The sequence below is a fragment of the Coniophora puteana genome, assembly GCF_000271625.1.
Source record: "Coniophora puteana RWD-64-598 SS2 unplaced genomic scaffold CONPUscaffold_17, whole genome shotgun sequence".
Classification (NCBI taxonomy): domain Eukaryota; kingdom Fungi; phylum Basidiomycota; class Agaricomycetes; order Boletales; family Coniophoraceae; genus Coniophora; species Coniophora puteana.
In genome coordinates, this window is record NW_006913069.1 from 955267 (window position 1) to 981650 (window position 26384).

At 53.2% G+C, this 26384-nt stretch overlaps 7 protein-coding genes across 7 annotated transcripts; all 7 read left to right on the forward strand.

Annotated features, from left to right (window-relative positions):
* Positions 1 to 168: 168 nt before the first annotated feature.
* On the forward strand, positions 169 to 3566 carry CONPUDRAFT_159469 (uncharacterized protein; the record flags this gene model as incomplete). Its single annotated transcript, XM_007776548.1, has 11 exons — positions 169 to 589; positions 638 to 1158; positions 1209 to 1410; positions 1460 to 1688; positions 1737 to 1866; positions 1929 to 2104; positions 2155 to 2251; positions 2305 to 2475; positions 2522 to 2777; positions 2830 to 2976; positions 3025 to 3566. The coding sequence occupies 11 exons, from the start codon at positions 169 to 171 to the stop codon at positions 3564 to 3566; spliced, it is 2892 nt and encodes a 963-aa protein (XP_007774738.1).
* Positions 3567 to 4036: 470 nt separating this feature from the next.
* On the forward strand, positions 4037 to 4546 carry CONPUDRAFT_41790 (uncharacterized protein; the record flags this gene model as incomplete). The annotated part of the gene is made up of 1 exon (XM_007776260.1): positions 4037 to 4546. A coding segment is annotated over one exon (510 nt), but the record flags the coding sequence as incomplete, so codon positions are not given.
* Positions 4547 to 5288: 742 nt separating this feature from the next.
* CONPUDRAFT_159471 (uncharacterized protein) lies at positions 5289 to 5855 on the forward strand (the record flags this gene model as incomplete). The annotated part of the gene is made up of 1 exon (XM_007776549.1): positions 5289 to 5855. The coding sequence occupies one exon, from the start codon at positions 5289 to 5291 to the stop codon at positions 5853 to 5855; it is 567 nt and encodes a 188-aa protein (XP_007774739.1).
* A 591-nt stretch (positions 5856 to 6446) lies between these two features.
* CONPUDRAFT_159472 (uncharacterized protein) lies at positions 6447 to 7086 on the forward strand (the record flags this gene model as incomplete). Its single annotated transcript, XM_007776550.1, has 2 exons — positions 6447 to 6645; positions 6869 to 7086. 2 exons carry the CDS (start codon positions 6447 to 6449, stop codon positions 7084 to 7086), a joined length of 417 nt encoding a protein of 138 aa, XP_007774740.1.
* Positions 7087 to 9337: 2251 nt separating this feature from the next.
* Positions 9338 to 10348, forward strand: CONPUDRAFT_66042 (uncharacterized protein; the record flags this gene model as incomplete). The annotated part of the gene is made up of 1 exon (XM_007776268.1): positions 9338 to 10348. A coding segment is annotated over one exon (1011 nt), but the record flags the coding sequence as incomplete, so codon positions are not given.
* Positions 10349 to 15115: 4767 nt separating this feature from the next.
* On the forward strand, positions 15116 to 17136 carry CONPUDRAFT_66102 (uncharacterized protein; the record flags this gene model as incomplete). The annotated part of the gene is made up of 8 exons (XM_007776275.1): positions 15116 to 15280; positions 15330 to 15808; positions 15829 to 15886; positions 15974 to 16069; positions 16172 to 16324; positions 16445 to 16579; positions 16636 to 16815; positions 16879 to 17136. Coding segments are annotated over 8 exons (1524 nt in total), but the record flags the coding sequence as incomplete, so codon positions are not given.
* Positions 17137 to 23084: 5948 nt separating this feature from the next.
* CONPUDRAFT_77555 (uncharacterized protein) lies at positions 23085 to 24766 on the forward strand (the record flags this gene model as incomplete). The annotated part of the gene is made up of 6 exons (XM_007776551.1): positions 23085 to 23237; positions 23282 to 23374; positions 23440 to 23609; positions 23641 to 23810; positions 23882 to 24039; positions 24596 to 24766. The coding sequence occupies 6 exons, from the start codon at positions 23085 to 23087 to the stop codon at positions 24764 to 24766; spliced, it is 915 nt and encodes a 304-aa protein (XP_007774741.1).
* Between the last annotated feature and the right edge of the window lie 1618 nt (positions 24767 to 26384).

The window sequence follows — 26384 nt, forward strand, 5'->3', positions numbered from 1 at the left end:
TGGGAGGGAGGAAAGAAAAGAAAATAAAGGCGCCAAGGTGGGTTTTGGTCTGGATTCAGACTCGCAACCACGGAATGAACTAAAGCGGATAAAGCAGCACGCTGTTGCCATTGTCATTTTTCAAAGACACGTAATAGTCTATTGCCAGTGGAACGCCGCTGCGCGCGCATGCAGGCGTTTTGTCTCCTCTTCCTCACCACTATCATGGACTCACATAATATGCACAACGAACCCGAGAGGAACAGCGAGGGCGAACCACTTCACCGGCCAGCACCGTCAATGCTTCAGTATCGCTGTCCGGCTCCAGGCTGCCACCGAGTCCTTAGCAACCCATCTGGCCTTACCCAACATTTGCATAGCAAGCACCGTGACCTCCCTCCTCGCCCCTCTCCACCACCACCACCACCTCGTCCAAGGTCTCCTGATCCCGAGTTTGATGCAGGACAGGGCCAACCTATGGACGACGACTTTCCTCAAGCAGGTGCTGGAGATGGGTGCGGTGCATATGACGATGGCGGTGCCTCTTCATTGGGACAAGTGCGGCTGTTGCGCGGCGGAGGGGTGCGAGTACAACACCGATATCTGGATGGTGAGTCTCGTCTTGGTTTCTCCTAGTATCTACCTAACACACACCCAGGCCGCCCATGTGACAGCAGCGGCGAGTTTCTGGGACCACCTGACACTGCACCCCCCCCTCCTCCTCCTATCCATCGAGCTCGTACCGACTGGTCACCTTTTCACAACAGAGTTGCATTCAAAACTGCCGACTTGCTCTACACTCGCTCCCAGGCCCCTGCTACTCACATCGATTACCTTATGCACTTGTGGGGCTTGACCCTCCAAGAGTATGGCGCCAACCCTCCGTTTGCGGATCACAAGAAACTGTACAAGACGATTGATGGCATCAAGACTGGCGACGTCCCATGGAGCTCATTCAACGTTTTGTACAAAGGTGCCAGGCCCGCCCGCAAGGCGTCCACCTGGATGGATGAGACGTACGACGTGTGGTACCGTGACCCGCACGCCGTCGTTCAGAACATGCTTGCCAACCCGGACTTCAAGGACGTCTTAGACTACAGCCCCTATCGCGACTATGACGCTACCGACGTCCGCCAGTGGGAGAACATGTTCTCCGGTGATTGGGCATGGGATCAAGCGGTATGTGCATGGCTTTCTTGCTTTCACACCTGGATCTTACGGCTCCATAGGACGAGATAGCGTCGGACCCTTCGACACACGGCGCGACGTTTGTTCCCGTGATACTCGGAAGCGACAAAACGACGGTCTCGGTTGCCACCGGCCAGACCGATTACTACCCCCTCTATCTCTCTATCGGAAACGTCCATAACGGTGTGCGACGAGCACACCGCAATGCGGTTGCTCTCATTGGATTCCTGGCTATCCCCAAGAGTAAGTGGTCTTCTCTTTCGCAGCGTTCATTGCTAACCTCTTGACGTAGCGGACAAATCGAACAGTGGCGACCCTGCATATCGACACTTTCGACGCCAGCTCTATCATTCATCGCTCGCCAAGATCCTCTCCTCTCTGAAGCCTGGAATGACTAAATATGAAGTACTGCCCTTCGGCGACGGCTACCACCGCCGAGTCATCTTTGGGCTCGGTCCTTACATTGCCGATTACCCCGAACAAGCACTACTATCGTGCATAGTTCAGGGTTGGTGTTCGAAGTAAGTCCCTTGTCCCGCCTCATTGGTACTATACTAATGATCTCTTAGATGTGTTGCCTACCGTGACGAGCTGGACACGGATGCAGCTCTACGCTGCAAGGAGCACAACAACATCCTCATCGACGAACTCGACTGGGGGACACTGTGGGATTCATACGGCATTATTGGCAATGCGGTGGTAAGTTTCACACGTGTCTGATAGCATTGCACCCGCTGACGTTTTGATCGCGATTGTTGCAGCCGTTCACCAACGACTTTCCAAGAGCTGACATCCACGAACTCATCACGCCCGATATATTACATCAACTGATCAAGGGGACCTTCAAAGATCACCTCGTCGACTGGACCGTGGCATATCTATTCAAGGTTCACTCTAAGCCCGATGCATTGGCGAAACTGGACGACATCGACAGACGGTGAGTTTAATGTCTTGTTAGCTGTTATGTTTCTGACATGTATAATCTAGTATCGCGGCTGTCGCTCCATTCTCGGGCCTCCGCCGGTTTCCACATGGACGCGGCTTCAAACAGTGGACGGGAGATGATAGCAAGGCCTTAATGAAGGTATGTAACCACCATGATGCTCTGCGACAGTACGTGCTAATGCTCGACTTCAGGTTTATCTTCCAGCAATCGAAGGACACGTACCACAGGACGTCATACGCACATTCCGTGCATTTCTTGAGTTCTGCTATCTGGTCAGGCGCGACATACACAGTGAGGACACAATCCGCGAAGTGGAGGGCGCTCTCAAACGCTTTCACCGGTACCGGGTCATCTTCAAGACGGTCGGCGTCGCGTCAACCTTGTCACTCCCCTTCACTCCCCCGGCAGCATTCCCTTACCCATTACGCGCTGATGATCCGGCTTTTTGGCGCTCCCAATGGACTCTGCTCCTCCATCACGGAGTCGAAGCACATCAAGGCTGTGAAAGAGCCATGGAGGCGCTCAAACCGCTTCAATGCCCTGTTCCAGATGCTGCTCATCAACCAGCGACTGGACAAGCTTGCGGCATGTCGTGTTGACTTCGAAGCTCGAGGTATGCTGTGCGGTGTACTCACTTCCTCCCAGCTGGAATCCCTGCGCAACTGTACGTATCCGTTCCTACTTACTAAAATCTGCGAGCTGAAGTCTATTTTCAGACAGTTCGCTCTTTGAGGTCGCCGAGGACAGCGGCAATCTTCTGGGCATTCGCTGGCGAGGGCAGGAGTCCCACAGCATACACGAGGATCCCGGCGATGCTGTTGATGGAAACATTGACGCGAGAGTTACATTGGCGGCAACTATAGGTAAGCTAGTGTATTCTCGACTGTGTCTGCTCTAACGAATTGTTGTAGCTCGTCGCCGCGCCAAAACCATACTGGAACTTGCTGATGAACTCGAGCTACCTGCGGACAGCCTCCTGTGTGCGATCCGACTCTTTTTACGCGATCAGTACCGCCGGGACTCGGACAGTGACGCACCCTCCAATGGCTTGCTCAATGACTGCCCTGCCTTCAACCCCAGCTCAACCATTCACTTGTACAACTCTGCAGCAGCCGTGTTTCGCGCGCCTAGCGACTTCAGCGGGACCACTGGGATGCGCCGCGAGATCATCCGTTCGACACCACTCTGGAGGACTGAAGCTCCGCGGTACGACTGTGCATTCGTCTCGACAAACCCAGCAGTGAGCGGCATGCTCGGAATGGAGGTTGCCCGCGTATTTGGCTTCTTGTCCTTTGACTACCAGTCTCGCACGTTCTCGTGTGCGCTGGTACAGTGGTTCTCCCGTTTGTCAGACAACCGCGATGAAGACACCGGGATGTATATGGTACGACCGGACCTGCACGACGACGGGTCGCGCAGCCTAGCCTTTGTGTCTGTTGGCTCGTTGGTTTGAACAGCCCATCTCATCCCCTACTACGGCGACAAAGCCGTCCCCCGCGATCTCAAGCACCATCAATCTTATGACAGGTTCTCAGTTTTCTACGTCAACCGCTATGCCGACCATCATTCATTTGAGATAGCATGATACCGTCTTTCTGTTTTCAGACTTTCCTTCTTTGCCCACACCATACCGCTCCCGTTTTATAGACTTTGTCATTTGCTCGTTGCTCACTATTTTCCCCCTTCTTTTCTAGCGCTTTTCGCATCCTTTTCGTTTGACTTCTCTCATCCCCTCCCCTCGTCGTCTCTGGTATCATCATGGCTGCTGTAATGGGCCCCTCCATCGCACAGCACCCCTCCCCCTTCCGCGCCGCGCACAACATCTCCATCTCCCAGTCGAGGCAAGGGTTCCATCCACCCCCATCGGTACGTCCTCATGTAGCTCCTTGGTCGCCGGCTTTCCTCATAGTTCCGTTCTAGGCCCCGCCCAAATCGGTGTCGACACAGCCTTCAACGGCCCGCGACCCCTTCTATAGGCACGAGAATGCGGCGCGCCTCTGTGCGCGGTTCATCACCCACCTCTTCGCTTGCCCCGAGTACCCTCCCTCGTCGTCGGGCTCTACTGTGAAGCTACCGTACTTCATCGCCTACGCCCTCCACCAGACGAAACTCCACGCATCGGTTACCTTTGCCGCCCTCGTCCTCCTCCAGCGTCTCAAGGCCCGTTTTCCCACTGCTCGCGGCTCATCTGGCCACCGTCTTTTCGTATCCGCGTTCATGATCGCCTCTAAGGTGATCTGCGACGACACTTACTCCAATAAGAGTTGGAGCATCGTCGCACAGAGTATGTTCCAGTTGCGCGAGATCAACCAGATGGAGAGGGAGATGTGTCAGTACTTGGATTGGGAGCTCAATGTCGACCCCGTCACACTGCAGGAGTTCGAGGCGATGATCCGCAAGGACTTCGCGGGCCCTGGACCCTATCCCACCTACATCCTCCCCTCCCCTTCGAAGGCGACTCCTCCACCCCCCTCCACTGTCTTCACCTCGTCGACGCCCACTCCCGGGCCCACGTCGTCGAACTCGTCGCCACCATCTCCCTCCCCTTATGCCCCTCAGCGGTATCCCTCGCCTCCGAAGCCTGTGCGCCCATCACCCCCACCAGCGGCCCCTCTCGCACACCCGCCTGCTCCCTCGTACTCGCCTCCAGATACTCCAGAGACCCCCTCCCCTTCGTACTCCACCTCGTCGTCCCCTGCCTCGCCTCCGAAGCCGGTGCGCCCATCACCCCCACCAGCGGCCCCTCTCGCGCACCCGCCTGCTCCCTCGTACTCGCCTCCAGATACTCCGGAGACCCCCTCCCCTTCGTACTCCACCTCGTCGTCCCCTGCCTCGACAGCGTCTCCCAAGACGCCTCACAGCATCGAGGACCACACGGCGCGGATCGTATCGGCCGAGTCGTCGCCTGTGTCAGAACACAACGCGATGCCGGTCCAGCAGCAGCAGCATCAGGTGTCGATCGGCAAGTCGAAAATGTTCGCGTTCGCCATACCGTCGGTATGGTAATTTATTTACTTCTTTGCTCCTACTCCTTCGCTCCTCTCTTCGCATCTACTCTCTCCCTGATCGTATTATGGGCTGGATCTCGACGGCGACGCGGCTAACTCTGCACATGCATATCTATCGGACAAAAATAACTTTATACCCGTTGCTTTCATACCTCAGGGTGTCGATGATGTGCACTCGTTTGCCGCCCTCGTCCTGCTCCAGCGTCTCAAAGCCCGCTTCCCCACTGCTCGCGGCTCTTCGCTGGCCCTGGACCCTATCCCACCTACGTCCTCCCATCCCTTTCGAAAGCGACGCCCTCTCCCCCCTCCACTGTCTTCCCCTCGTCGACGCCATCCCCAGGCCCACATCATCAAGTTTGTCGACACCATCTCCCTCCCCTTATGCCCCTCAGCGGTATCCCTCGCCTCCGAAGCCTGTGCGCCCATCACCACCACCAGCGGCCCCTCTCGCGCACCCGCCTGCTCCCTCGTACCCGCCTCCAGATACTCCGGAGACCCCCTCCCCTTCATACTCCACCTCGTCGTCCCCTGCCTCGACAGCGTCTCCCAAGACGCCTCACGGCATCGAGGACCACACGGCACGGATTGTATTGGCGGAGTTGTCGCCGGTGTCGCTGATATCCTCCATCCTCTTGCCCAGCGGCATTCTAGCCGCAGCCTTGGGTGAGGGCAGCAGCGCGACACTGTCAACGCGCTCCTTATCCTCTCCTCTCCGGACACAAAGCCTGTTTTGATAGGAGCATGGACCACACGGCCCCGATCTCAGCAGCCACATTCAAGGATCGCCAACGCGCCGTTCTCCAGACAGCAAACGTGGTCTTTCCTGTCATGGATTGGCATCGACTCAGCTTGGGTAGTAAATGGATGTGCGGAGACAAAATCACTATGATTCGGCTTATGCACCTAAGTACAACTACTGTATGTTCACTACAACATTTACGATAGTATGATTATGCACTTTTTACTGCTTTTTGATTGGTTTCGTGCCTTGTTTCTGTCGATTAGTCTTTTTCGCGCTTTTGGGGCCATTAGGCTTGTTACAACCCACGGTTACCACTAGGCCCCACATCGGAGCTGGTGTGGGCTTCCAAAGCGGCTTAAAGCGGCTTAAAGCGGGGAGAAGCGGCCCAGCTAGCCAAAAGCGCTGAAAAGTCGCCTGTCGATTTCCTGATGCAACGACCGACACCCTTGCCCGCTTCATCGTGTTCATGCAAGCATCAGTACGCCCCAAATCTATCAACTCATATCTCTCGGGAATCTGCAGCCAACTACCTATCTATCCCGACGTTCGTCAAGTCCGGAAAAGCTCCCTGGTTGTGCGCACGATGCGCGGCTCATTCAGCCGCTTCGGTGCACCGGCTAATCGCAAGGATCCGCTCACGAAAGGTGACCTTGCTTCCGCCGTCGCGCGCCTGCGCCCGGACAACAACTACGACGACTCCCTCTTCATCGCCCAACTTCTAGTGGGGTTTTACGCTCTCCTGCAGTCAGGCGAACTCGTGGTGCCCGACCGCGTGCAGCTGCGTGACATTCCAAGATCTCCATGCGCCACTCGGTCGTGCTGGCACCCGATAGCATCTCCTTCCACCTCCCCGGCCACAAGGCGGACACGACGTTTGAGGGCGATGACATCTTGGTACTCGCCTCTCACTCCCGCCGTGCCCTGTTGCTGCCTTCCGCCGTTACTAATACCTGCTCCTTCGCGACGACCGCGCGCGCACCCGACCCTACTTATGGATCCGGGCAGACGGGTCTCTCCCCACGTGCTCCTGGTTCATGGCCCGGCTCCGACGACTCTTCCCGCCGTCGATCGCCGGCCACTCCATGCGCGCTGGCAGAGCTACCGCCCTCGCGGAGGCAGGTGTCCCACCCGACCGCATCCAAGCCGCGGGGCGTTGGTCCTCAGAGGCATTCAAAGTTTACATTCGCAAGCATCCCGCCCTCCTCGCCGCACTCACCGCCTAGTGCCACGCTTGCCGCCTCTCCATCTCGTCGTTCACCTCTTTTTTCTTGTTTCTTTTCCTTTTCTCCCTAAAAGAGCGCATACGGGTCGGCGGCATCGTGCCTCGACAAACCTCAAGCTACGTCCCGACTCGCCCTCTTGTACCACCTCGCTTCCCATGTATTATTATGAGAACTAGCGCTTGTGATACACGATATGCGCTCGGGCTCCCGGATTCTATTCGGCGAGCCGCGGCAGCTCTACCATTTTACGGTGTGACCAGCCGCGCTGGCGACATGTCCGATTAGATAATAGTACTAGATTCAAAGTGCGACACTACACGACCATCCATCTGGGTAGGAGAGTGGCCCCTGATAGGTTCTATCAATGTTGCCGGGACGCGACTTCGAAATTATGTTTGTAGCACATATCACTCGACCCGGTGTAGCCGACAGGGTATATGCGCAATGTGCGGGCTTCCTGGAAGCCCGCGTTTGGGGAGAGCACACGCTCCCATATTAAGTAGTGCAGCACAGTCATTCTCACGCACATGGGCGACAGGGCATGCACAGTGCATGCACAGTGCATGCACAGTGCGCGGGCTTCCTGGAAGCCCGCGTTTGGGGAGAGCACACGCTCCCAAATTAAGTAGTGCAGTACTCTCACGCGTGTGGGGAGAGCACACACTCCCAAATTCAGTAATCCTGCACTCTCATGCGCGTGGGCAACATAACCGAGAAGGTGTATGCACAACGTGCGGGCTTCCTGGAAGCCCGCATTTGGGGAGAGCCCATACTCCCAAATTGATTAACGCAGCCCACTCATGTGTGTGGGCATCATTGCATGGACAGCGCGCGGGCTTCCTGGAAGCCCGCATTTGGGGAGCGCCCACACTCCCAAATTGAGTAGTGCAGTACTCTCACGCGCCTAGGTGACATAGCTGACGAGGTGTATGCACAATGTGCGGGCTTCCTGGAAGCCCGCGTTTGGGGAGAGCACACGCTCCCGAATTAAGTAATGCTGCACTCTCACGCGTGTGGGCGACAGGGCATGCAAAGTGCGCGGGCTTCTTGGAAGCCCTCGTTTGGGGAGAGCACATGCTCCCATATTAAGTAGTGCAGCATTCTCACGCGCGTGGGCGTCACGGCATGGACAGTGCCCGGGCTTCCTGGAAGCCCGTGTTTGAGGAGAGCACACTCTCCCGAATTAAGTAACCAGAATCCGGAAGTGACACATTGGATTTCCGAATTCCAGTTACTTAGTTTGGGAGTGTGTAGAGCCGGATATTCACACACAAGTGGGTTACAGCGGGCGGGCTTCCTAGAAGCCCGTGTTTGAGAGTGCCATTGCATGAGTACAAATGCAGTCATTACACCCAGTGCAGGAAGCCTGCGTTCGGGCCACACAAATTTGAGCGGGTTATACTATCTTAGTGCAGAAACCTTTGTCAATCTGTAGGTGTATATAAGCGAGTTTTGCCATAAATTCTACTCATCAAAGCTCAATGTTATTTACAGTGATGGATCTGATGGTTTTATGGTTTCCTCAGCATCCGCTATAGAAACATTCTGGAGTGCGATGAAGAAGATCTCTCTCCAGCACCCATAAAACATTCCCGACCCTTGCAGAAAACTTTGGAATGTTACAGAACATTCTCGGGTCTCACAGAAACATTTCCTGGAAAGACCAGATCCCACGTCACCTTTTTCGTCGACATGACCCTGCAGCATGGATCTATAAAGAGTGGGGAATGTTGAGGGTGGATAGAATGCAAAGAACTTCCCGCTTTTACTGAATCCCGGCTTTTTGTTTCTCACTCAACTCCTTGCTTCACAATGCTGCCTTACCCGGATGATCGCGAGGTCATAGGTGTTCAGCTGAGCCTGGTCAACTTCATCAACTATGGAAGGAAGCTCTACGACGACAACAATGAACTTGATTTTTCACGGTTCATGCTTGCCGGCCGGTGCTACAATCGCAATGTTGACTCGGGTGAAGATGAAGAACGCACAGCTACATTACAAATTGGACATGGCTATGAAGATCTCCCGCGAGCGGTGTACCAGAAGTCCTATGACTTCGACTCGCTGATGGGAGCAACAAGAGATTTACCTTACTGGTTGGGAATGGCCATCTATCCTGTGCCTCCATTCAGGGATACTCTCACTATCGATAACCATGTCAAGGGCAAGGTATATGACCAGGAGGTATGAGGATTTTCAAGTGAGGTTATATATTGGAGACTTACTTGTGCAATAGGGAAATGCGCAGTGGGTGCAGATGAACCTGATCCCCAACATTGCCTTTGGAAGGGTGGCCAACCGTCATATCGTTCGCATCTTCTTTCCTGCTCTCTACCGGTCTGGCCAGCCAGCATTTTTCCCTAATGCTTTGCTCCACGTGTTCTACGACAAATGCCTACGGCCTGCTGTCTACGCAGTTTTGCAGCCTCATGCTTCATACTGGCCTACCAGCTATAAGACAGCACTCGAGAAAGCAAGGACAGTTAACGGTACCTTGGTCTTTGGCTCCCTGGACGTTCCCGCACACGAGCTGGATGCGCTGGCTGAGGCTCTGATGCACAACCTCGACAATGTTGATCGTTCATTTGCCGGTGCTTACTTTGGGCACGAGCTCCGTGGCTGGAAGTCCATGACAATGTTCAGTGACGAAGATGTGGATGACGTCTACCGTGGACTTGACAGGCTCACAGACTGTCTGCGCTTGGAGGACCTCGATACAGAGAACGACTGGCAAGTGGACGTGGGGATTGAGATCTCCTCTCCCGATCATGTTGTCACTTGGCGCGAGGACTCACACAGCCATATCCTTTCGGACCTCCTTCCCTCTCTCTCTGATGAACGGATCAATCGAATCATGGCGTCGCGTTCCTTCCATGAGGACCCGGTGATGCAGCTGGGTAGAGTTTCTGGCTTCCGGGCTGACATACCGTTTTATGGGCGTCGACACAACATCTCATACATCCAAGCATACACAACAGAGAAAGCTCTATCATACCAGCTCCATCAAGGCTTGTTTCGCACTCGATCCCCCCACCTTTTACTCAATCGCAGTAATCACGACAAGTTGTTGTCGGACATGATGAGGATGGGTGTCATCCTATTGGAGGCTGCAGCAGAAGATGGAACTTCAAGACCACAGTCCGGCAGTGCCAGACTGGAGATCCGTGTCCCGCTTGCCAATGCAGATACTAGGGCCCTCCGCATGTCACATGCACGCATTGCTTCGAGTGTTTACCGCATTCCTGCCACAGTATGGTGGTGAGTTTGACCTTCATGTTATCTGTGGATTGGATAAAGTACTGATGTGCCAGTAGGCTCCTCAAGTTTTACCGTCTGGCCGCCTGCCACACTGTTTTGCAGAATCTATTCCGTGCTCCGCCTAGAGACAGAGACTTCGAGTCATCTCTGGCACTCGGTGCTATGGCCATCTACATCATGAATGCATGCTTTCGTAACCCTCTTCAGATCTACAAGGGGCTTGCTGAGGAGTCTGGGCCATTTGTTCCTGAAGAGGATGATCTCGATGCCGATGAAGATCGCACTTCCAACCATGATCCGTCTGAGCCCAGGCGTCCCTGGGGACTGGATGGTGGTCTCTACTACGTGTGCGAAATTGTGCAAGACACTCGGACTGGGGCTTTCCGGCTTCCTCACAATCGCAGGTATAATGAGCGGGACCTCTGTTATGTCTACAATCAAGCATCGTATGCAGGGATCCGAACACAACTGGGCTTTGGATCAACCGTTCTGAGCCGGGAGTTCCAAACCAACCCCGACCGAACTCAGAATCGTGGTACAAGGCGTGCGCGAAACATCGAGAACTTCCGTGATGACGATCGCGCTCTGCCCGACATTGGCGGAGAACTGGCAGACATGCGTCCTCCGCAACGTCGACGGTTGGAAGGCCCCGACATTGACTATATGCGGGCAAACAACGGTGGGCTACGGGGAGAAGAGCCCATTGACGGTGACCACAGCGAGGGAGAGACCATGCAGCGCAGGATCCAGACCATTTGGGAACAGCTACCATTCGACATCCTCATGGACACATCGAACAGGAAAGACGGTAACAAGGGGAGTTATCTAAACTGCGACCCGGCGTACCGCCCGGAGGTTGCAACCATCGACGTCTTTCAGACCATGGGACTTCCATTCCACCGCGTGCAATATTGCTGGGCTGACAAGCACACTTGGGAAGGCATATTCGACCACTTCTTTCCACTGGAGGCTCCTACGGGCGGTCGCCCGCAGAATTGGCCGAACTGCACATTTTTCTTGAAGTGGATTGAGCTGGTAAACACGCAAGAGCGAGCGGTAATTGAACGGTTGAGGTTTACTTTGCGAAGGGAGTTCAACAAGTTGACATGGATCCCATATGTCGATAAGGAGAGGATTTGGAGGACGAAACAGCAGAAGGTGGGCTCGGGTCCTGGTCCGGTAGGCTTTCAACGACTCCCTGTCGGCCACAAATTTCCCTCCATCACGATTGCAATGAACATGGCATTGCGGAGGAGAATGAGCGACCAGCCGTATTTGATTGCTCTGGGGCCAGCACGTAGTAACAACGAGTAGACAGTAGACACTATGGTGCAATACAATTTGCTTTTAACATTGAAGTCGGGTTTGGGGCCTATCAAAGCTCAATGTAAGCTAGGGTTTGAATCCAGAGCCGCATAGCTATTGACACTAATGACAATGATGTGCTATTGTACTGGACTGGCGCGAGTGATGTATTTACCAAGGCACAGGCTTGTACTGATAAGCGTGCATGGGCTTTCATCAGCAAAAGACTCGCTACGGCAATTACTTTACCGGCTTCTCGTAGCTTGACCCACATCGGTTCTGATTCAACATAGTTACGCATATCCCCTTAAGCTTGTTCTTACTTACGTTCCCCTGCAATGGCAGACAATGTTGGAACTTTCTGTGGAGCACACTGAATCATTATTGAGGATAATTATGGGGTAACCTTTACATGATCATGCTTGGCAATTGCCTGTTTCCATGATAATGGTCATCAAAATGCATTATTACCCCATTCCCAGGCGCCGACCAAGCAATGATACTTAATGGCCTTTGTACTCGAGTAATGCATAAGAACGAGAGCTTCTCATAATAAACGGTTTATAATCCGGCATCATTATAATCCTCTCCAGAACGTTCCGACAAGTAGTGATAAACTGTGCCTCAGTAAAGGTCTTTACCGAGGTAGTCCTGTCAGTTTTGCTGATTAAAGCCCATGCGCGCCAGCTCGGTTGGTGTATCGGGTTCGGGTTGCGCTCAGAACACGGGCATCCGGGATGCCTTGCGCACTACAGCGTCGCATCATCTTATACAAAGGGGCCTCTTTTGGTGTGCTTCAAGATGAGTGCTAGGCCTAGCGCCTGGACCCGGCGTCCAGGACACCCGCGCGGAGCGGGCTTCCGTCACCCCTGCCGCATTCGGCTGCACGCAGGCATCCCGCAGGCCTAAACGGGGAGGAGACTGCGTCACTCCTGCCGATTGTAGTTGATACAGGCATCGCCGCACGGGGGCTTCCTGGACGCCCGCATGCAGAGGAACGTACTATGCCGGATCCCGCAATGAAAAACGTCACCCGCAATGAAATTCGACTGTCCCTCCCCTGTCCCTTGGTATATACCTACAAGATTGAACATGGGCCATCTAATGAAACTACTCTATGACCGTATTGCGCGGCTTGGTAGAGAAATGAAAACTACAGACACTAGGTACAGATTTCATGGCGGGTGAAGGTTTTCATTGCGGGTTCCGGCATAGTAGCCCTCGTTGCCTGCGCGTGTCCTGGACGCCTGGGCTGCACATGGGTAAGTTTCAGCTAAAATTATCCACAAACTCCATTTGCCCTGTGTTGCCGACAACGGCAACGTTATCGGCGCACCGGAGCCGGCCATCCCAGGCAAACAAAGGTGGGTCACTGAGCCCGCAGACCAACGCCTCGCCGGCAGCACGTTCCAATCACCCCCATCGTCTACAGACTTAAGCCGTCCCCGCCGTTCGCGATTAGTCTTGCTCCCTGTTCGAAACTCATCATCATCGGTCGACATGCCTACTGTGGGTCTGTCGGCCGCGCTTATTCTTCTTGGTAGAAAAGACGATCTGCCGTGGAAGAATACGGTCTGGCAAACACTCACGGACGTCAGCGGTATTCCGTGGGCCAATTCCGCTGAGCAATCCGACGACGATCCGTCCTCGACTATTCCCAACTGGACGGTTAGATTTGCTCGTCAGGTTCAGTCATTCGTGCGCTGTCTTCGGAACCAGAAATCGGTCACAGATCAAGTCAGGTTTGCAAATACGAAGCGCCGCGATGATCATCGGGAGGGGCGCAAGGGTTGGTCCGACTTCGTCAGTAATCAATGGGGGAAGGCTTGGAAAATCAACTCGCTTGTCGACGATGCTCTCACTCAGCAAGGCGTTGGCTATTGTGACACTCTTCAACGGTTCAACGAACGGGACGTAAGTGCTCCTATGTATCAGTTTTCTAGCTACCGTTCGCAATGGCTTACACCCTTTCAGATCACAAACATCTCGTCTGAGGGCGCTATGTTATACAAGGGCCAAGGGTCTATCGCTGTCTCGCTGTTCGGTCATGAAGCCATCCAGTCGCCGCCCGACTTCCTCAAATCCGGTTTTCGCGAATTTGTTGCAACGTTATTGGCTCATACGTGGCATCGCTGGTATAAGACGAATGTCCGTGAACTGCGTGTTCTCAACAAGACGATCCAGACATGCGATGACCGTTGGACAGGTAAGAACGTTTTCATCAGCGTCAGCCTCGCTGACGGCGATCATCAGCCATCGCAGATCATGGGGAGGACGCACCACCCAATGTCAAAGATATGCGCACGCTCATCGCCACTATCAGCCGCCTCCTCCCTCGTCTCGCGGCCTTCACGGATGACTCGTCGGTTGAGCAACTCAGTACTTGGCGTCAGCGGCTCGAGCAAATGAGCGCGACCGCGACGAAGCAGAAAGGGTTCGAAGAGAAAGCGGCCAGTGAGTTCTCCTTGTTAATATATACTTATCTACATGCACTGACGTTGCTTTAGAACTTCCAAAGACGTTACGCGAGGCGTTGTTGAAGCTCGCACGCAAAAACGAGATCGACACGATCGAGCGCGCCATAATGGCTGCAATTGAGACCGTGGGTAATCAGGACGAGGAAGACTTAGAACTGCCTTTCGACGACGATGTTGATTTGTCGGATTGGACGTCTGGTGTCGAAGACTTGGCACACGCGAGCGAGGACGACATCTGGAAGGCGCTAGGGGTTCCCGATAGGCGGCTCCCGTTCTTCAACAGACTCGCGGATCCCGACGGGATGCTCAGCCCTTGGACCGAGGAAGGCAGACGGCTTCTGGAAGACGAACAGAGCGGCGCCGTCGACTTGACGCCGCGTTGGCATCAACTCATCGGTATCTTTCGCATTCTCGAGCATATGTTCAAAGGTGACCCGACATTACTCATGGACGCCGTCGGTGTCGGCAAGACGATGCAGGCTGTCGGTGTGATTGCCTGCTTGGCGTACTATCGTATGTTTTACGATCAACACGGCAATTTTCCGGGGCGTTTCGGTGAGTGACCAAAGGCAGTAGTTGCCAAAGTGCTCACGTCCCCGCAGCCGGACAAATGTACATGCGCAAGCCTGGTAACATACCCGACTCCCCTATCCTCATCATGTGCCCGACCGGTCTGCACAAGCAGTGGACGGCGGAACTCGAAAGATACCTCGAAAAGGGCTCGTTTGACATCCTCCCGTACGTTGGCACCTTCGTAAAGCGCACCGAGAATTGGAAGCGCCTGTACGCGGAGTCGCAGCAACCCAAGGGGCGGCGGATCATTCTCGCGACGTATACGGTAAGTAGGCCATCATCGCAGTGGCTTGGACTTAATGCTTCCTCTGTAGGCTCTTCGGGACGACGCTAGCCGAGGTTTGGGGCACCAGGGCACTGGTGCGCAGGCTGGGTCTCCTGTCAGAGCTGAGCCAGGGTGGGAAGCGACCGGCCCTAACAGTCTATTCGCCTGTCAGGTCTCTATATTCATCGCTGACGAGATGCACATTGTACGCAAGCCTAATCTTATCCATCTCGGTGTGCGCGCGATTACGGAGTGGTGCCTCGAGTCTGGCTGTTTTATCGGGATGACGGCTACACCAGCCATCAACAAGGCACAGGTGAGTCAACGTGTAAATCGTACGGGGCTGCTGGCTAATTATTTTATAGGACTTATGGTATATAGCGGCAATCATGAAAATTGCAGACGCCGCTTCCGAAGGGACTTTCGTCGAGATGAACAAGGAGCTCCAACGCGCGAACCGCGAGGAAGGGAAACGCCTCAAGAAGGAGAATAAGAACACCACTGCCACTTTCCTCGCTGGTGGCCCCACCCGTGAAGATGACGCCGTCAACCTGTACCTTCCGACGATGATGAAGTGGGTCCGGGAAGCACGCCGATGGTTTCAACCTTTCGTCATCCGCCGCACAATCGATTCGCTCGACAACAACGGCAACCCGATATCGGGACTTGAACCGTATACCACCCAGATCATCGAACTTCAAATGTATAGGCACGAACGTAAGAACGTCCGGCGGATTGCAAATGCTCTTGCGCAGAAGAAGACAAAGGCAGGCAACGTCAGTCACGTAAGTAATCATCATTTGTATCTGTCTTGTCTTCGTATCGTTGTGTATTGCGACAGTACGTGCCCGAGCACAAGCTAAGTCACGGACGCTCGCGTGGCGGGCGTCGAGGGACGCCCCCGTCCTGCGCTTGCTTCACCGTGATCGAGCGGTTCAGCTCCAGGCTCGCGGCTTCCAACATCGCCCGTCCCCAATGGCAAACCATCATGCTGACGCATTTTTCGTAGAACTTTTACCTCGAGTTTCGGCGCTCTCTCCTCCATCCCGCAATGAATTCAGGCGAGTGGAACCCACCCGAGACGCGCGAGGAGTGGTTATCTGCGGTCGACATCGACGACGACCCTTGCGACGTCAGCGACTCCGACTCCGACATCGACGACTCTATGGCCGAAGACAACGAACCGCAGACACCGACTTTTCTAAAGTCGGTCAAACTCGACATTCTCGCGAAAATCGCCGACTACCACCTCGAAGACGACGGTCGTGAACCTCTCGTGCATGGCACCGACCGCCGCAGCGTCGTCGTACCGGAGGACATTCGTATGTCGAGCCCGCCACCGACGGACGCCACATCCGCGGTCATTCGCACGCAGAGCCCACCACTGTCGACCGAGCATCCCCCTCTCATTGGCGGCTCTCAAGCCAACGAGCAAGCCAACGACCAGCCCGCACGTCGCGCTGATGGGACACTGAGGGAGGCGTCGGAGATACAGTTCTGCAATTCGCCAACTGACGAGGATGGACCGGTCAATCTGGGGGGCGCCTCGCCGTCGAAGCCGGACAAGATCGTCGTGTTTTCGTACTTTCCTTCTTCGAACTTCGCCATTCAGGCTGTAAGTCTCCACAAGTGTGTCGTGGATATGTCATCTACTGAAACATCTTTGTTTAGGTACTCGCTCTTTACGGCATCAAAACACTAGTGCTGCATGGCGGCCACCAACCTCCTCAGCGTGCGGCAATACTCAGGGAGTTCAGGGAGTCCGGGCGCGAAGGGCCACGAGTCCTGATTCTGTCGTCGGCTGGGGCTGTCGGACTCAACATCGACTGCGCCAACCTGATGATCATCATGGTGCGTCTGTGATACGTTTCATCCCGCTGTATCGAACTCATGTTCTGTGCGCACACTCGTTAGGATACGTTGTGGTCCGGGCTCGAAGACGAGCAGCTTCGTGGTCGCATCTGGCGATATCCCCAATCAAAGCATGTTGTCTTCTATCGACTCGTCGCTCTCGACACGCCGGATGTATTCTTGAATACGATCTCGTTCAACAAAGCGCGAATTCACGACGCTTTCACTAATGCTGATCCCGCCATTAGTAAGCACTCTTCTTCTGTCTTTTTCCTTTGCTCATATTATACTTGCAGAAAAAATGTTCCTCACCGGGCCTGACGACGAGGATATCAATGGGGCCGAGATCACCGACGAGGTCACCGACGGGGGGGACGCTGACGCGGTCGGCGACAAACGGAAGCGTGCTGCCACTATCACGGCGACTAGCTCACGGGCCCAGCATTCGGCATCGGCGTCAAAATCAAACAAGACACAAACCCGTGCGAAGAAGTCGAATAAGCCCCAGGCGATGAGCGCTGGAAAGCTTGCAGGCGCTGGAAAGGCCTCGCCGCGCGTGAAGAGGAGACGACAAGGGACCTTCTCCCAGTCCACCACTGCATCGTCCTCGGCCGCCAACACCACATCTTCCTCCGCCGCTGCGACGGGCGAATCTCAGTCCAACACGCCCGCCGAGTCGGAAGGCGACGACAATCGCGGCGAAAATGTCGGACCTGACCCAGAGGCCCCAGCAATCCCGTCTCCCGCTCCGCCGGCGATCGCGACCCCGATTCCTCCATCCGAGGATATACCGGCCACCACGGACCAGCCCGCTTCTCAGCCGATCGAGCCTGCCCCGCAGGCAGACGTAGACCGCCAAGACACTGAGCAAAGCCCTGAAATGCCTCAGCGATTTGAGTTCGACAAGATGGAAGGGCTGCCCGACAAGCAACAGTCTTCGACGTCTCCGTCAACCGCGTTTGAACCGACGGGCCAGGAGCAGCCTTCGACGCCTCCGGAAACCCAGTTAGACCACATAGAAAGCCCATTTGGCGAAGACTACCCCATGACGCCTCCACGGCCCGCGGTCGACGCGAATAAGTCTTCGGCTGACGATGAGGAAGCCACTCCTCGGTACCTTAACCGCCGGCGCGAGATCAAGGCTGGAAAAGTCAGGGCGAGCAATGACGATTCCGTGCGGGACGCTGACGACGCCCAGTTGTCGCCCTCCTTCCGGATGAATAGTGTCGCGCGGAGTCTGTCCGATTCGTTGACTTCAAACCCGTTCCCCGCGTTTGACTCGTCGCTCGCCAGTGCAGGCGAGTCCGGCAGTGGTAAGTCATCAATTTATCAACTTTGTTCTTCCGTCTTGTGTCACTCAATACATATTCGTGTAGATAACGGTGACAGCGCGCAACCGAGCACAGCTGAGTCGAGCTCTCGTGACGCGTCATCGTCTCGTTCCGGCCCGAAAGCTGGATTGTCGCGGGCTGGTCCGCCGCAGGCTGGGCCGTACAATCTGGTTCCCTCCGCGACGAGGGGCTTGAGAGACGGACGCAATGTTCCCCTCAGATTTGGTCGAGGCCGTCACGCAGGTGAACCTAAGAGTAAGACGGTGTTATCTAATACCCGGGCGCTCAGTCAGGAGCAGTTGCGCATGCAGCCTTCCCGCTATTCCAAGAAGTAGCTGTCAACGCGATCATGTCCCCAACGTATTTTTCTTTTCTTTCATCGATGTATTCCTCGAACGAGTCCCTGCTCAATCGCGATTGTACGACAGATTTTTGGACTTGTTGAATTCCAACTTGTCTTTTCCTCCGTATGCTGTTCCATGTTTTCGATTACTTGTACTAGTACTTACTTTGCATGAATGACCATGTTGTTTCATTTGCCAAACGCTGCCGTTGCCGACTGCGAAAATCGTTTTGATGGGATTCCATTACTGACAATTTGGCAGAGTTGATCCTCGGTGTGGATGTCGCGCAGCGAGCGTCCTCGACGCTTGCTCGACGCCCTCATGCTATGGCAGGTTTGGACCCAGGGGGAGCTGCTTGCAAGTAACTTCACGTATGGTCGGAAGCCCGGTCCGCGGCGGTATGGGTGAATGGAGAGATGTACGGGTGATCTGGGAGCTGTACGGTCAAGCTGATAGATGCATGGGGGGGTGAATAAATCATGAAGTGCTTGCACGCAAAATGATTTAACTGGGCATTATAAATCATCCCACTGAAAGTTTACTCGACAGCCGAGTATAATAGCACAATTATGTTTACAGAACCGCTTTTTGTCCTGTGGCTGTCCACGGGTCACACACCTAGTTTACTACAAGACACGCCATCGCGCGGAGCGCTCTGGCACTTCGACGGCAAAACTGGGTCGCTACAGACATAATGGCATTGACGAAACGGAGCACAGTAGAATTAACACGCATGATACCATTTTGGTAGAACGCATTGGGGGACATTGAACATACACCAGTACATATAAAGACAGAAGCAGACGGCAACATTGGCAGAGAAGTACTTACAACACTAAAAATACCCAATACCACATTCCCTGTGTCGACAGCGGATGAGAACAGACAAAAGAACAGGCAGTGCGAGATACTTATCAGGCCGCATCGAGGGTGTGATACAGTCTGTCGAGGTAGGGAGGGGTTGACAACATCAGCGCAAAGTTAATGGTCACCAGTTTGTTCTCCAACACAAACATTGAGCGATGGCCGTTAGACAAACATAATCCATAAATTGCATCATAATGCTCGCGGAAGAGGTCTGTATAGAATATGAGTCCTGTGGTTGCACCTTTGTCATGGCCAGTAAGGACAATGTGATGCACAGCGTGGCTCGGAACTGCATCAGCGGCGAGCCAGGGCCCCGCGGTTGCTAAACGTGTCTGTGAGTGTCTATCTTGTTGCTTACGGAGATGACTCGTATCGTTTGTTACTGGCGTACACAGAGAATCACTTCCGCTTCAATGAGGGCACATCGTCGCCCCGCATTACCTGTGTTCGCAGGACCTCCGCCAACAGCCACGGAAGGTGCCACATTCAACGCCAAGTACAATAAGTCGAACCATATCATTTCAAAAGACGTCGCCCCACTAGCAATGGCAAGGACGCCTACACCGGTATTAATGTTGACCGAGGGCACGGGAGTGTTTGCCCAGCACGAAGTAGAAGTGTCGCAAGCAAGTCTGGCAGATTAATGTCAAACAAAGAAAAGCATAGCAATAAAGTTGGGCTTACTCAACAGTGCTATGCTGAGTGTTGTTTCGGACTCGCCTCTATTTTTCTCGCTGGCTATTGACTAGATGAGTAGTCGATGGTGGCCGAGAATCACCGGAAATTTTTCTGGGCTCTCTTCTTTGACTGACCCCTTGTATTATATCATATTCCTAGATTCGACGGAAGATCTAGGTATCTGGCGATTGTCTCCGCTGCTCTCCGGCACTCCGACAACGAAGGCTGGGATTCGCGCTACAACAATCCAGGGCAAGACAGTGAGTTAGGAAGCACGGAATTCATACCAATATTATGGTAAAACGGAATAGACGGTACAACAATACATAAAAAGGACAAACAAAGGAAGGTTGAGATCTATTACTCTCCGGCATGGATACCGCAAGGGTGGGGAGCTCATTATTTGGAACAACAGTGCATATTCAGGTCAATAGCGACGTAAGGATAAACTAAGCACAATGTCCCATGTCAACGAGTAAGTGACTGTGCTGGTGATGATGGCAGCCAAGTGCGTGTGAAATCTATGTACGCGAACGCACGCTAAAACTTATATATCATACGCGTTCGGAAAGGTACCCATTAACTATAGATGGGGATATTTGTCAGTGGCCGAGCCAGACGCAGCCATGATATCGTATGCACGCTGTTCAAACGATCCGGTAAACATTCTTTTCGTTGGATCCGGACTTCGTTAGACTCTTTATGATTCTATAGCATCTCCAGTTGCAACTATGCATACGACATCGCTCGCATCATGACGTGTTGTTTTTATCAATACTGCTTCCGAGTTCGTACTACATATATATTCCTGTCGTAGATAGTCAAAATCTTCACGCTTAACGCGCTGTGCGTCGTCACGAGCCCGTGAGACCTCGAATTTCTACATTCCTTTCCCCGGGCTGTTCAAGCCGATCAGAAGCTGGGATTGCCTTTGTTCTTGAACCCACCTAGCGTGTCGCGTGTTCGACTGCTCCTCGGAGAAGCCGCACGGGTTGAAAACACGCGGCGGAACCAACCTTATTTTGCTAAGACGAGTCGCATGAAGCGGCATGAAAATCTTGATATGCTAGCTTCACCAGTATGGTAGCAACTGCGGCTCAGGCATTAATAATATAATGCACATCTAACAAATCAACTTCTTTATTTGCATAAATATGTCTGCAAAATTGGTGGGCGCACAATTGAAAATGGTGTGCAGAGGGGCATTTCATTCAGTATTACACTATAGGGAATATGTTGGAATTCTGTGTTCATTATCGCTCGCATCATGACGTGTCATATTTTATCTTATTATATGCGAGTTTTCGTAGTATATATTCCTGTCGTGGATAGTCAAATTCTTCACGCGATTACCCTTCGGCCCGGGCACCCTCCCCTCGCCCAGGACAAACGCGCTGTGCGTCGTCGCGAGCCCGTGCGACCTCGATTTTCTACAGAATAGGTATTAAAGGGGTCGTAAAACACATCCAGCAATGACGAAACTGACGCGGTGGGCGTGTGGCTTAGCAGTGGGGCAGGCATCGTGGCTGGAATAGCATTCTGCACAAACTCAGGGCTCAATATCAATCAACTACGAACTACAGCATCCACATGTTGCTGGGAGGAGCGGCACACAGGGGATATGATGAGTGGGGGAGGGTAGTTGCAGGAGCAGACGAACGAATGGCGGATTTGGGCGATGATCAGCCCACTTTTATACAGGAAAATGCCAGGGGCTTCACACACTGGGGGCATTAGACGATGTTTCCAGGGGAAACATGTCAAAAACATTTAAAACTTTTTGCTAAAAATGCCAAATCTGGAAAGTGACATACCCAATTAGGAAGGTGACCCTCAAAACATTTTGAATGTTTTCTACGAAAACATGGGCAATTGCCCCCAGTGACAGAGGGTTCTTGGCTGATGTTTAGGAAAAGAGCTTTCGACGGATTAAATGCAGAGCCGGATTAGGACGACTGACAAACATAAACCCAGGGGTAATGGCATTTAACAGGAAACCAAAGGAGGGCCTAGCTGAGTTGAACACGCCGCCAAGGGTTTCCCAAGGAGGAGGTCTGTGAACATGGGAGCCAACACTGAGCCAACATTGAATGAACTGCCAAGACGGATTATCAACCCACATACATTCATGCCTTACACATCACTACATTCAATAGGGGGTTTCTAGCAAAACTCGGACGGATCAGACCCCTTTCAGCGTCCAACAGTGAATCCAAACACGACCAAACGAATAACGGTAAGAAGGTTAACTATACGGGAAATATTGAAGTGTCGTGCGGGTTCTCACGCCCTTTCTTTCCGACCATCTAGCCACCATCTCGCTACCCCGTTCATCGTCCCCGAGGTCAGCGCAGCCTCCCTCGCCGACGCTAGGGCGTTTCTCCTCGTCTTCGCTCTTCGTCGCTGATATTAGCTCGTCCGCGTCCCGGTTAACGATCTCTCCGATGTCCTTTCGTGTACGTCCACGCCTCCTTCAGCTCTAGATCTCATCCTCTCGCTCACCCCTACCCTATCAATCAGGCGGTCGAGAGAGAGAGAGAATCTATATTTGTATCCCGCGGAAAACGCGTTCAAGGTATGTTAAGAGGCGGCTAGGTACTACTTAGTCGTAATCGAGTCGGGCTATCAGGCGGTCGACGCTGTCTATGCCCGTACGTCCATGGCTTCTTACACCGCTGCTCCGCGTCCTATCCGTAGCTAGATCCCGCCCAATTCTCGACGGCTCCGGGCTTCATCTAAGACGTTTTGTTCTTCATGGCCCGAACGCTTTTCGCCGACATATCGCAAACTATATGAAACCTGGGATGGACGCGGCTACGTCGGCCTCTGGCTAGCTCGGGCGAAGACGCAGTGACTGCGACACCAGTTTTGCTAACCTCGCCACACCGTGAGTAGACGAGTCGCCGGACTACGTTGGCCCCTATCCATTTTGGGCACACTCACGGCGTGTCTTGTCGTTCACTACGTTTGGTCGCCTTTCGCGATCTCTTACACTACAGCACCCATAAAGCGACGTCGCTGCCGACATCTTTCAACTCGCAATCCCCCGATGCCCCGCCACAATAAACCCAGCGGTATACCCCATCCCAATCCGCGTTATTGTAAGCCTGGCGCAAAGGAGCTCGCGTTCATCGCGTCTATGAATTGCGAGGGCATGGTCGCGAGACTGGGTCTAACGGATGCCGAATGGTGGATGACAAAGGTATGTCGTGAACACGGCTAGCTTACCCACTAAACCTCTTCCAGAAACGATATCTTCCCATTCTACGAAAGACCCTCGAGGTCGATAAGAGATATGACGAACAAGATGCAGGCAAGCTGGCCGAATTCAAGGAAAAGGTTAGTCATTTTTTTCTTCTTCTTTCTATTCATCAATCGCACCCCCCCCCCCAACACTAACCAAGCACAAAGAGCCCCCAATATGGGATTTATCTCTCGCTATGAATGCGGCTGGCCCGTCGACGTCTACGTCCGACGTCACTTCAATGAACGGCATCGACAGAACCCGGGACGTGCACATAGTGTGCTGCCCGGCACTGGACCAGAACAGTTCTCCCGAGAAAGACCGCACCGTGTACGTAGTTATATTGCAGTTTGTTATACAGATCATTCTCTCACTGCCTTGAAGCTGATTCTCGTGCGCGAGCACCTATGGCGAGCATGTTGCGGAGGCACATCTTGACAAAACTCGGCAAGGGGACCACTGGGGCCTCGGGCGCCAGCTCCGACGTGCAGACGAACGCCACCGCCTCTACATCCCAGGTGCACATTTGTGGTCCGTCCATCGGCTCGCCCTCTTGAATCCCGTACACCCTACATCGAGGCCACTCGAATGCTACCTTGCAGACGTCGCAGGCGACGATTTTCGATATCTTGCGGAGCCCATAGAATGTTTGGGCCTCGACTCGCTGAGGACAATCCGTAACAGGACGCGCTTGGGTCGCATGAGACTACGAAAATTCATGATGTTTGAGGCGGATGAATTCGGTGTCAGCGCCTCGCGGGTCAATCACTTAGTGGACAAGTTGATGTTGATTTGAATGTTTTTGAGTATCGCAATGTGTTCCGTGTTTCACTCTGTACGAATCCGTGGCTGATCATCTGCATTACCTACTGCAAAAGATCTACTGTGGTTCACAATTATTGGCTGCACAAAACATTCGTTCTGATCCAGGGTTTCCCCGTCTTGTTGCTGCTCGGATGAGCCCACATTCACAGTGTCTCCCTTTCTCCCTATTTCTCCTTTTCATTCTATAATTCCTCGCCTCGGCTATTATTCCTATTCGTACATATCTCCCGCTCTAATCAGCTAGACATTTAGCATGGTCAGAACGCCAATACATTATTACCCTTTAATAGACGCACATATTTGAAACACTACACCAACACTACACCTCCTACATCGATACACCTACAAACCACACCTAGATTACCTTACACCGACACATAGCCGCTACTGAACGTGACCACGCGTTTGACGCGGGGTATAAATATAGAAATCTCTCTCTCTCTCTCTCTCGCTGCTCGGATGAGCTCAGAGTGATAACAGACCAACCGCAGCTAGTCGCTGCAGCGCCTCTGAAAAGCTCGGGCGAGCCTGCGACCATACCGACGGCCGATCGGCGTAACGGTCGAGTGGGGCAAGGCGACGATTGCGACAAACGCCTGAACAAGCCAGTGCACCTCTCGGGCGAGCCCACAACCATACCGGTGTTCAACCGCGCGGTTTGATCGAATGGGCTCATATTGTTCTTATGATCAACGCCATGCAATAGTGGAGCGGGATTAGTGTATCTTCGGAACTCTCGAACAAGCCTGCGACACTACCGGTGGGCAGCCGCCCTGAAATGTCGGGCGGACTCGAGCCCTCGTTACGCTGGTAGTCAAGTCCATCAGGTTGGGCCCCCAGAAGTCCCGGCGGCAGGGCGGACAGGTGTTGAGTAAACTCAGGCGCTCCTCCCAGCGGTACGTATACTGATGTTAGCCTATAAAAATGGTGAGATTGTCTCGCATAGGCTTATGATGGTGCCAGCGGTCGACTACACACTGCGATTAGGCGGTCGTATAGCATTGTGGTAGTCGTAATGCTGTGTTGATTAGTGGGCGATGCTAACCACTTAGAGACCAGATTGCTCGAATGGGCCCAGGACGGTACTGGGAGCAAGCCGCACTGGGCTGTCGGGCGAGCTCCGCGGCTGCTGATCCCCAACGTTCAAAGCGCTCAGATGGGTTCAGGGCGGTACTGGGGTCAGGCTGCACTGGGCTGTCGGGCGGGCTCAGCGGCTCCTGACAATCTCAATACTAATGCGCCTCTCTCTGTCTGCGCGGCGGCATGCAGATCTTTGTCAAGACTCTCACCGGCAAGACAAATGAGGTCTTTGGATGCCGTTGACAGCGTCAAAGCAAAGGTCCAGGACGCAAGGAGCATTCCCCCAGGCCAGCAGCCGCGCACCTTCGCATCACACTACAGGCAAATGCGATAATTCTGGACCCGAAAATAAGGAGGAAAATGCACTGGAAAGTAAATATTTTCCTCCATATTTCCCTTTGACCAATAGAGGCCGAAAAAGTTTCATGTTCCAGTGAATTTTCAGGCAACAAAATCAAGCTTACCTTCCATTTATAAACATTAAGCGCTGGCGGAGATTCAACTCCTGCTTCAACCTGCCTTTTTGGGCCTCTTTGCGCACCAGAAAATGATAACTTTCCGCGTGCTTATTCCTAGCCCGAAAATCTGTAGGAAGATGTTTACTTTCCAGGTCATTTTCCTGCTTATTCTCGGGCACAGAATTAGCACATTTGCCTGTAGTGTCATAACATGAATCCGGAGGGAATCGACCCTGCATCTCGTCCTTCGTCTGCGTGATGGCTGTTGATTGTCTAGCAATCTCGCACGGCGTTTAGTACCGGTTTAACATACAAATATAGCTCTTTATGCACCCCTCACAGATATCAGATTAATATTGAACCGTTTGCGACCATCCTCGAGCTGCTTGCCAGTGAAGCTCCCAGTGAAAAGTCCATATTGGATTATTCTTTGAGGTTTTGAATAAAAGTGATTATTAATCTTTAAACGCTCTTCGGATTCTTTAAAACACGTACTATTCATTAAAACGACTTGAGCTTGTGCCCCAATAGGTGTTTTAAACAATTCCTCAAAAGACTTTAAAGACTGGCAAAAAACGGTCATCGACCATTTGATTTCTCGGTAGGGACAGTACAGGTTCTTTAAAATGACATAGAATGTTTTAAAAGCGACCCGAAATCAATAAAAACGGTGGGCGTTTGCGCAAAGAATAAGGCAAGCGTGCAAAGAATAGCAAATGATGGCAATGAAAGCAGTGAATCG